Raw genomic sequence first — 10,903 nt, 5'->3', positions numbered from 1 at the left:
TCATACCTCTTTGAGCTGCCATGGTTTCCCCCAGAATCCTAAGTGCTATGGCTTGCTGGGGGCTGCTAGAAGCCCCTGCTCTTCTTGCAGAACTACATTTTCCAAAATTCCCTGGGGAGAGGGATTGACTCTGAAACTATTCTGGTAATGTTAGTTCTGTGAGGGGGAATTGGGGGCTCCTGACTGCCCTATGCAGCCTTACTGGGCTGCAGTTCCCAGGATGTTGGGGGGGGGGGGAGTCATGACTGTTCATGTTGTATAATAGTGCTTTAAATGTAGAGTGCAGATGGGACCTATTTTTTTTTTAATCTCTACTTAAAAGGCTAAATGGAAAAGGAAGGTCTTCAGCAGGTCTTTTAAATGTTTTCATGAGGGGGTTATTGTGTTGTTTTTTGTTATCATGTTATGCATGTTGTGTTTTCATTTTGTATTCTTGTGTTGTAAACTGCCCCGTGATCTTCAAATGAAGGATGGTATATAAATTTAATAACAACAATAGTTCTGATGTAGGAGGCAAGGACTGGACTGCTGATCAGCTTGCCCGTGTCAGTTGTCTAGCTGCAGTGTCTTTCTAACCTATGAAAGGCCTTCTACTTGCACAACAGAGCTTTCCCTGGTTTCTCCCCCATTCACACACTACAGCCCTCTTTGCCCCTTCTGAAAGCTGCTTCAAGAGTCAAGGGATCTTCTGGAATGGTAGCCATTTCACAGCAGGATAAAGAAATTAGAATCATTTGGCAGTGCTGTCTTGTACAAGCACATTTCTGCTCACATAATATATTCCTAGAGCCAAGCTGCACGACAGGGATCAACAACACTATCCCTTCTCACCTATAACAGCTTGCTAGGGTGTGTGTGTGTGGTACTAGCAGCCATTCATCCAATTAATTATTGGAATTCACAGTGCTACCAGCAGTAGAGCACTCAAGATATGCCATCTTTGGTTTCTCTCCCTTCTTGTGGGAGAGTGACAAGTGGCCTGTGAATTATGTAACCTCCTCCCAGTGTCATAGAGATATTAAGAGGTAGAGTACCACTTGTAAAACAAAACTCACAAGAAACCAGTCACTTATGACTTTTTAATCTGAGCAGCCTGTAAACAGGGAAAAGCCATCAATATTTTATAAAACTAGTAAGTTCCTAACTACTTTCATATAAATACTAAAATAAGATAAGGAACGGAAATGATTTTTGTTACAGTCAAACAGTAATGAAGACCAATTTTACAGTGTTTATAGACAGGCCAACAATACTGAGCTCAAAGGCATTACCTCTAACAGTGACTAGTTTGTTTTAATCCAAGATGACATTTGCGGAAATAACATGGACAGTACATCAAGACTTTGAAATGTCCAGACCATTTCATATTTGTACAGAAATATGCAAAATGCTATATGAAGTTTCGTATGGTTACTGTCAAAGTAGTTTTCTTGCATACAGCACAATAAACATGTGGGCACAATCTAGCCAGAGTTCAGCACTTTTAATTTCACAATGATTTTTGTGGGAGAATTAAGCATGTGCTTTAGTTGTTTAATGCATGTATACATTTTTGACTGCTCACAGACCTTTCAAAAACTTTCAGGTACAGCGTTAATTGAAACCAAAACCAATTATATGCACTTGTTCGGGATTAGAGTATTTGTCAGCTCTAGGTGCAAAGGTGAACTAAAGCTTACAAACACCGTAATTCAGCAACACGTTTTGGTGACATTTTGCAGGTGGTGCAGGTAATCCCTTAATGTCTTCTAGCAGACGAAAGTATATTCTATTACGGACATTTGAAACTGAAGTGGAAGTCCAAAGTTTGCTTCTGGAAATAAAGCATAATTTGAATTGTTTAAAAGGTTAGGCAGCCACTTGCAGGGATGGTTTGACACCCCTATTCTGACTTGTAGCATCTTTGTTATACATGTGCCACATTCCTGAATAAGCTTCTTTGGCAGACATGTGGTATACTAATTGTTGTTAACGTTTTTTTCAGCTTTAACTACAAGTATCAATTTAGCCATTAGATAAGGTTATACTTTCCTCAACATTTGCACTGGTTCTAATGTGTTACAGAGCTGAAGCACTTCACCATCCAAAGCATTAGCTTTTTTTAAACCTGCACAATGGGCAGATAACCAAGAGTACTTTAGTGGTATGGCACATCTTAGCATCTTAAAAGTGGGGGCAGAGATGAGAAAGCGCCACCATAACAGAATTTGGAGAAATATTAAGGCAGCCACAGCATAACACAGAGTGCGCACAACAGAAGGCGTCAGCACCATTCATTAGGTAGAAAGAGCCACCAGGCTGTGTTTGGCCCCAGATTATTACACTGCCTAAACCAATACCGGGAACAAGAAAAGGACATCAATCAATCTCTAACTGCATCCTTTAGTAAGCCGTTTCCAAAATGCAGCAGGCACTATCTAGTCCCCTCTGCGGAGGCGAAGGGGCTACAATCACGGGTTCAATCCCAGTCCGTGATCCTCTCATTTTCGGGGATCACGCTCCAGTTGGGCGAGGGCTCGTTCCTAGCCAGCCAGTTGAAGTCGTCCACCTGGTTCCAGTTGTCCCTGCTCCTGTCGAGCCGGGAAGTCTCGAAGTCGGTGTCGATGCCCTCGTAAGTCCACGTGTAGGGCGCGAAGCGGACCTCGCTGCAGTCCTCCAGCATGGCCCGGCAGGTCACCTGCACGTAGAAGCTGCTCCGGGTGGCCAGGTGCGTGCGGAGCTGCTGGCAGGCCAGGGCCACGACGCAGCCGTCGCAGCCGTCCACCATCACCGACGTGGAGACGGGCCCGCAGAGCACCGTGCAGTCCCGGCAGCCGCGCACGGACAGCGTGTTGGGGTTGCCCCGCAGCCGCACCCGGCAGCGGCTCAGCTGCGAAAGCGCCACGTCCCGCTGCAGCAGCTCGGCCGGCCCCATTTCCAGCTCCAGTCCTTCGGCCCGGCTGAAGCCGCACCCGGGTTCCTCCTCCTCCTCCTCCTCCTCCGCCCGGCTTGGCCGACCCTCCTGGGCCGAAGGCCCTGGCTGCGGGGCCGGGGGCGCCTCCTGGGCCTCCTTCCTGAGGCCCTTCTTGAAGGCGAAGCGCTTCTTGGGCTGCAGCTGGAGGCGCCGCTCGGCCAGCGCGTCCTGGAGCCTCCCCAGCGCCGCCTGCGCCTGGCGCACCTCGTAGGGGGCCAGGAAGCGCACCGAGTCCGTCAGCAGCCGCTGCAGCTCCTGCAGCCGCCGCGCCGCCTCCGACACGGCCTCGGCGTCCCGCTCCGGCTCCAGCAAGGCCTCGGCGGCCGCCCGCTCCCGGGCGAAGGCGGCGGCGAAGTAGTCGCTCTGCTCCTCCCGCACCGCCAGAGACTCTTTCTCGCGGCGCCGCCGACCCGCTTCCTCCTTCCGCTCCGCTTCCCGCTGCTGGAGCCTCTCGGGGACCTCGGGGGCGAAGCCGCCGCCGGCGAGAGACACCCCGTTCCTCTCAGGAGCAGCCTCCATCTTGCTTCCTCCGCCTCAGGGAGCGGCTTCGAGCGCCTCGCACTAAAGGCGGATCCGATTGGCCCCCTAAGCCCGGCCTCGCTGGCGATTGGTTGAGGAGGCCTCAAGGGGTGGGCGTGGCCAGCCTCGTTTCTTAAAGGCGCCGCGCCGGCGGTGCTCAGAAAAGTAGGCAGAGGAGGATGTAGCAATAATGAAGGCTCCGCGCCCGGCGCATCCGGGTGCTCCTCCGGGAGGGTGGAAGGAGCGAAACAAAACACCGCTGGGTGTGGCCGGGGCTGGAGGAAGTCGAGCGCTCTTTGGACGGAAGAGGAGAGAGGGATTTGCGGGGAAAGGGCTCTTGTAAACTTCGGCTCCTGCTTGTTAAACGGGCAATGTTTGCTAGTCTTTAAGGGACTCTTCGGTGTTGCATTTGCAACCAAAGAAAATCGCGTGCCTGCTCCGCTGCAAATTATTGAGCCTGTCTTTAAGCTCCAGCGATTTATCAGGCGCTGCTGTTTCAGAAATGGATTCTAGAGTAATAGATGTTGCCGCAAAAGCACGCAAAAGGTCCATACATTTTGTAGTTTGCTGTTCGTCCGGAAAGAAAAGGTTGTGTTCCCTTACGCATTTAATTATCACGTCTGAATAAAGATGCAGAGGGTTGTGGAGGAATGCAATACATTTTTTAAAAAGAAGGAAGATGAAACAGCTGTTTTCCTTCAGTATAATAAAAACACTAGGTGAGATTTTGGTGCAAATAATTCACTAGATGTCCAAAGTCCGCCCCATGGCAGCATATGTCCTGGGGTAAAATCCTTAAAAAAGCTCAGCAACTTCAATCCTAAAAACAACTCATCAAACTTCATTAAATCTGGCCCTCTTTGAAAAAAGTTTAGGCACCCCTGTAAACGATTGAAAAATGATGTTGCCCTCATCCACTGGTTTTGTGTTAGAGCATATGCTTTGATGCTGAAGGTCCCATGTTCCATTTTTGGTATTTCCAGGTCCAGTAGGGGAAATTCTTTTTCTGAAACCCCAGAGAACAGCTGACAAATGCTAGGCCAGCCTTGTCCAACTGCTGCCCGACACCAATAGAACGTATAATGCAACACATCTGAAGTGTACCAGTTTGGCAAAGGCTCAGCTAGATGGACCCAAGATCTGTTGTCTCCCTAGGTTCTTAACCCATAGCAATGGGAGGTGATGGAAAGTCCCAGAAAAGTTACATCCTAATTTTCTTAAGGTTACCAGATTTTTTTCCAAAGAATCTGGGGACACTTAAAAAAATAAAAAAGTAAAAAAAAAGTTATTATTTTTTTTAAAAAAAGAAGTAATCTCTTTTGTGGTCTCCTCTGTCGCGCGACCTTCCTCTGGGCCCTGGTCTCCTCTCTTGGAGCATTAGCCGCCTTGGAGTAGGTTCGGGTCGGGCCTGGGCTCAACCGTGTGTCCTTGCCCTCCCGGTGCTCTCCTACCTCTCCTCCTCAGTGGTGGCAGCGGCGCGGCAAGGTTGGGGCTCCCCTCTTTTTTCTCCTTCCTCTTTCTCTCTCTCCCTTCTCTTTCTCCTCTCCTCCTCCTCTCTGTGTTGGCTCCAGGGTTTTACTGGCCCTGGAGCGCTGCTGGGCAGTCGGCTGGGTGGCCAGACACTCTCGCACCTGGCTTGATTTGGGTCGGAGGGGAGGGGTCAGTGGTTCCCCCAGTTGATGCTCTGGGTGTTCCCAGTTCCACCTCAGCAGCGGCGGCAGCAGCAGCGGCAGTCTCAAAAGCCCAGAGCCAGCCTGGTATCACAGTTGGCTCTGGCTGGCTTCAGGAGCTGCTCGCTGCCGTGGTGCCTGCCATTTTGCCTCTCCAGAAGTCTCCATATGATGTGTCTTGTGCCATTGAACCAATCACGCAACGTTCATTGCCTACTAATAAAAATACAACACTTAAAATATAAATCCAGGGACATTAAATGAAATCCGGGGACATTCCAGGAATGGATTTTGTCTGGGGACAGATTTGTAAATCCGGGGACTGTCCCTGGGAAATGGGGACGTTTGGTAACCATATCTTAAACACATTCATGTGAAAATTACTGCTCATTCCTCACAATCTGTGCCTGCCATGGAAGGTGTTGGAAATAGGTTTTCACTCAAGTTTATGCTGAAAAAAAGGGCTCTCAAAGAAGCTTACAAATGCAAACACCATTATAAGATAGTCCTTGTTTTTTGGCTTAGAAAAGGAAAAGGGATTTAGAGAAGAAAATAATTACAGGCATCCCATGACTTGTTAGCATGCTAATACTGTAGTAATAATCATAACAACAACAACAACAACAACAACAACAACAACAATAATTTACTATTGATATGCCACCCATCTGACTGGATTGCCTCAGCCACTCTGGGCGTCTACCAACAATTATAAAATCACAGTCTCATTCCTCTACTAGCTAAGAAGAATGACCATGCACCATCCCCTGCTGTGTTTGATTTTCTGTAACTTGTTTACAGTACTTCCTTAAGAATTCACTGCTGAATGTGTTAACTACACTGAAAAACAATTCTGTGTGAGGTGATTTGAAAGCTTCCTCTGTATTGTTGAATCTATGCTGCCTGGTTCAGACATGCAGGATCCTTTGTGTGATAAGTGTGCATGTGTGAACAATGCTTTTCTGTTTGGAGACACAATCTAAGTCTGCTGCTTAAATAAAGCTCCAGCGTTGCTTCTTATTTATGGGAGTTACTGATGCAGAATGATGCCTAAGCAATCCTCTGGAAGAAGAAATGCCTGACCAAAGCATTATTGGTTACAATTGCCACTTTGTGGCAACAATTTGTATGAATCTGTGGTCACACTTACAAAGATCATTATTGGGAAGCATTATTTAGAATTGGATGGGTCATCAACTGGTATTCTATAAACACAACTGCCTATCTTGAAGCTGTTCTGTTTGGAGGAATTGGCAAACCTTGGGGGCAGATTATAAGACTAGAGATGAGAAACCTATGTTCCTCCAGTTGTTACAGGACTCCCATCTTTCATCCCAGACAATTTGTTATACCAGCTGCAACTAATGGGAGTTTGAGTCCAGCAATATCTTGAGGGCCATATCCCTGCCACTGATAAGCCAGGGAACCAGTCAAAAGGGATAGCTGATAAAAAATCCAATTTAAAAACTAAATTAACACAGTCCTATGCATGTTTGTTTAGCAGTCCCAATATGTTCAATGGCTTTAATTCTCAGGTAAGTGTGCACAGGATTGCAGTGTGAGTAGCTTAATTTTTAGAAAAAATATATACAGTGGTACCTCGGGTTACATACGCTTCAGGTTACATACGCTTCAGGTTACAGACTCCACTAACCCAGAAATATTACCTCAGGTTAAGAACTTTGCTTCAGGATAAGAACAGAAATCGTGCAACAGCGGTGCTGCGGCAACGGGAGGCCCCATTAGCTAAAGTGGTGCTTCAGGTTAAGAACAGTTTCAGGTTAAGAACAGACCTCCAGAACGAATTAAGTACTTAACCTGAGGTACCACTGTATACCAATATGCACTAGCTTAATGTTGAGTATAAACTAATCAATTAAAGCTTTTGGTTTTATTTGAAAATTTTAGATGCCACCCATGAATTTCAGGGTGTGATATACCCTGGGTGTGTGTGTGATGGGCTTTATGTATTTCCCCCCATCATATTTTTAGTCAGAGGTAAGTCCCATTGAGTTCAATATACTCCCAGACAAATGTGAATAGGATTGAAGCCTTAGCAGAAAAATACCAGTTTTCCTCCACTCTGCTATAATGGATCACATGCGTAGAAACGTGGCTCAGCCTTATACTCACAGTGAGGAGTGACTGTCTGAATTTGACTGAACTGTTGTAAGCTATAATCTTCTGTCTAGAGATAGTCTCTGTTTGGCTTTTATGTCAGATGTAAAATTACAGTATTAGACGTTAGGGAGTTTTCCAGCCCCACATGTAGTAATACCAACCTTTGGAAATCCTAAGAGGAAAGGATTGTAAAGGAGGGAAAGCTAGCAAGGGAATTGCATTGTACCTGGATGGCTTGTTTTGCAGTATTTCACCAGGGTTTAAGTATTCTGGGGCCTGCAAGCAAGAGGAGCTGTTGGACTAGTTACTGCTATGGATGTTAAGCTGTACAAAACTGACGAAGGCTTGTAAGTGCATTTTATTTTGCAAGAGATTTGCAATCATCATGGAGCAAAAGTGATAGGCTCACAATAACTAAAATGATTTCAATTTCCATCTTGTAATTGATTTCCAGCATATAAGAAGTAATAGCTTTTTGCTTTTTTTGGGGGGGGGATGGGTTGTAGAAGGGCAATGTAGTGTTTAGTGTATTATATAGCACTTAGCTGGCTCAGTGCTCACAACTTAATGGGTTTGTGTGCCTGCCTTCAAAAGAACATGAAATGATTGTGATTTTTATCAGGAGAGTTTCTTATGCCTGGGAAGCGTGCTGAATTCTGAAAATGTGAAAGAAACACAGAGATTTGACTTTTTGTCAATGCATTTGAAAGAAAACTGTTGCAAGACATTGCATTAATGGTATTTGATGCCTTGCAAATTGAAACCTATATATAACCTGTCTAATAATAATTGCTGGAGGTGTGGTAACTTCCCTTGCAGATTGCCTACACATGTATGGAGGAGATTATAAGATTCAAGGTTTCTGGTGGCAAGTCTTAGAAAATAATAAGCAAATTGCTGGATACTCAATTCCAATAAATCCAGTAAATTGACCTTTAAACTGTTTGGAAGGATATATGGATATATGTGAATGTGATAATAGTTACCAAAATTTTGATAGGAGTGAAAATGTTGATTGCAATGTATTCGGGGTGGGGGAGACTACTACCTCTGGTCAAAATGTTTTTAAAATATTGGACATGACAATAAATTAACTTATTCCATCCAGGCAAGAGATAATGTATTGACTGGGCAATTTTAATTTCCTTTTGGAATGAAACTTTTGATGGTTATGTTGTCAGATGGTATTGTTTTCTTTTGTTTGAAAATTGATGGTAATATTTGCAATAACTCATCTCTTTCTTTTGTAATTTTAAGAACTAATTAAAAAAGCGTGTAAAGTGTGAATATGATTATTTATTTATTCACTCCATTTATATCTCTCCTTTTCTTCGCAGAGCTCAAGGAAGCATCATAGTTCTTTCACTTCCCAATTTGTCCTCAACACATCGCTGTGAGATAGCTGAGAGACAGAGACTGGGCCAAGGTCACCCAGTGAGCTTCATGGCTGATTTGGGATTCAATGCATATTTTATACGCACTTGCAAGTTTTATTTGGACTTAAGAGGTATACAAATTTTGTTGAAATAAAAATTGAACCTTGATCTCCCAGGTTGGTCTCCAGCACTGAAACCATCAAACCACACTGGCTCCTCCAGGGATAAACACATATTTGCAATGGCATGTATCATTCAGGTACCCCTTTGTAAAGTCCCAGAAGGATGTCCTGCATAATGTTGCCTGTGGCCCAAAAAGTCAACATTTTGGTTTATACTGTCTTACCTTTAACTATGAGTGAATAGTCTTCAACATCTGGAGACCTGGGATTTAGCACAACCTATTTTATGGGATCCACTTTAATTTTTTTTTTAAAAAAAGGTTTGTTTTTCTGCTTCTCTCTTTCCCTACCTAGTTTCAACTTATTACTCTCCATTAATCTTCCCACACGTTGTTGCTTCGTCCTCTTTTTCTCCCCATGGCCCTTCCTATCTGCACATTCCTTTCAAAGTAATTTTACCCTTCTCCTGAATTCCTTCTCTCCATTCTCCTTACACATACAACTTGTCCCTTATCTCCACCCCCCAACTTTCTCATTCATTCTTCTTCCCTGGCCCCTTTACATTCACCTCTTCCTCCTACAACAGCTTCCCTCTATTCTGACTTAGTTAATTAATTGGTTAGTATGGTGCTGGAGGAGACTCTTGAGAGTCCCATGGACTGGAATAAGATCAAACCTATCCATTCTTAAGGAAATCAGCCCTGAGTGCTCACTGGAAGGACAGATCCTGAAGCTGAGGCTCCAATACTTTGGCCACCTCATGAGAAGAGAAGACTCCCTGGAAAAGACCCTGATGTTGGGAAAGATGGAGGGCACAAGGAGAAGGGGACGACAGAGGACGAGATGGTTGGACAGTGTTCTCGAAGCTACCAGCATTAGTTTGACCAAACTGCGGGAGGCAGTGGAAGACAGGAGTGCCTGGCGTGCTCTGGTCCATGGGGTCACGAAGAGTCGGACACGACTAAACGACTAAACAACAACTAAACAAATTACTTCCCTTGATTTGGACACTACACTTCTGGTGATGCACCCCAGAATAGCATTAGCTTTTTTTGCTGCTGCATCACACTGTTTGTTGACTCATGTTAAGCTTGTGGTCCACCAAGACCCCTAGATCTTTTTCACATGAACTGCTAGTAAGCCAGGTGTCCCCCATCCTATATTTGTGCATCTGGTTCTTCCTGCCTACATGCAGAACCTTACATTTGTCCTTATTGAAATTCATTTTGTTAGCTTGCACTCAGTTCTCCAATCTGTTAAGGTCATTTTGAATTGTGATTCTGTCTTCTGTGGCATTAGCTACCCCTCCCAGTTTGGTGTCACCTGCAAATTTGATGAGCATCCCCTCAATTCCGTTATCCAAGTCATTTTTAATGCTGTCGAACAACAACGAACCCAGGACACAGAACCCTGCGGCACCCCACTTGTCACGTTTTTCCAGGATGACGAGGAACCATGAATGAGTACTCTTTGTGTTCAGTCAGTCAACAAATACACCTAACAGTTACCGTACTTCATTCAACCCACATTTTACCAGCTTCCTTGCGAGAATATCATGGGGGACTTTGTCAAAAGCCTTACTCAGTATGTAAATAAGTTGCTGGTACTGGCAAGGATCTAACCAAACGGTTACAGCACAGCTAGGGCATAGGGCCCACTGTTTGAGAAACTTTGGTGTAGACAACGATTAAGTGGAAATTATTGTATCTAGAAAATTATCATTGTGTCCAGTTTAGTTGGAAAGCTTATTGAGAATGTTGCTGCCACCGTAGTGTTCTGACCAATGGGTGGCTTTCAAGAAGCTGCTGTCTCTGAACTCTTTTTTTTTTTTAATAATAATAACAAAATGTTGGTGTGTTTTTTTTAGTAAGCTCTAGGACCAGGGCTTGTTAAAATTTGAGTGTGATTGTAGTAACTAATTAATGATGTAGCAATCAATCAGCTGCCTTTGTTAGTTACACGGTTGTGGAATTATTCTTCACTGCAGAAACTTTCCTGATCTCTTCCCAGAGAAGGTTCCAAAGTTTTGTAATAGCTTCAGGAAGACTTAGCTGTAGCTAATGCCATCTAAATCTGTTATGTAGGTCATATAGTCAGCAGGACTGACTGTCTAACTAGAGCACAGTTGGTGGGTGGGCTTCC

The 10,903-nt window shown here is 44.7% G+C and overlaps 1 protein-coding gene across 1 annotated transcript; it reads right to left on the bottom strand.

Moving 5' to 3' along the window:
• Positions 1–1,065: 1,065 nt before the first annotated feature.
• Positions 1,066–4,496, bottom strand: TBCC (tubulin folding cofactor C). Its single transcript, XM_079971153.1, has one exon. The coding sequence runs from the start codon at positions 3,470–3,472 to the stop codon at positions 2,459–2,461; it is 1,014 nt and encodes a 337-aa protein (XP_079827279.1). The 5' UTR covers positions 3,473–4,496; the 3' UTR covers positions 1,066–2,458.
• Between the last annotated feature and the right edge of the window lie 6,407 nt (positions 4,497–10,903).

This window comes from Podarcis cretensis (assembly GCF_951804945.1).
Source record: "Podarcis cretensis genome assembly, chromosome: 3".
NCBI classification, from domain to species: Eukaryota; Metazoa; Chordata; class Lepidosauria; order Squamata; family Lacertidae; genus Podarcis; species Podarcis cretensis.
This window is presented reverse-complemented; position numbering and strand designations above follow the sequence as displayed.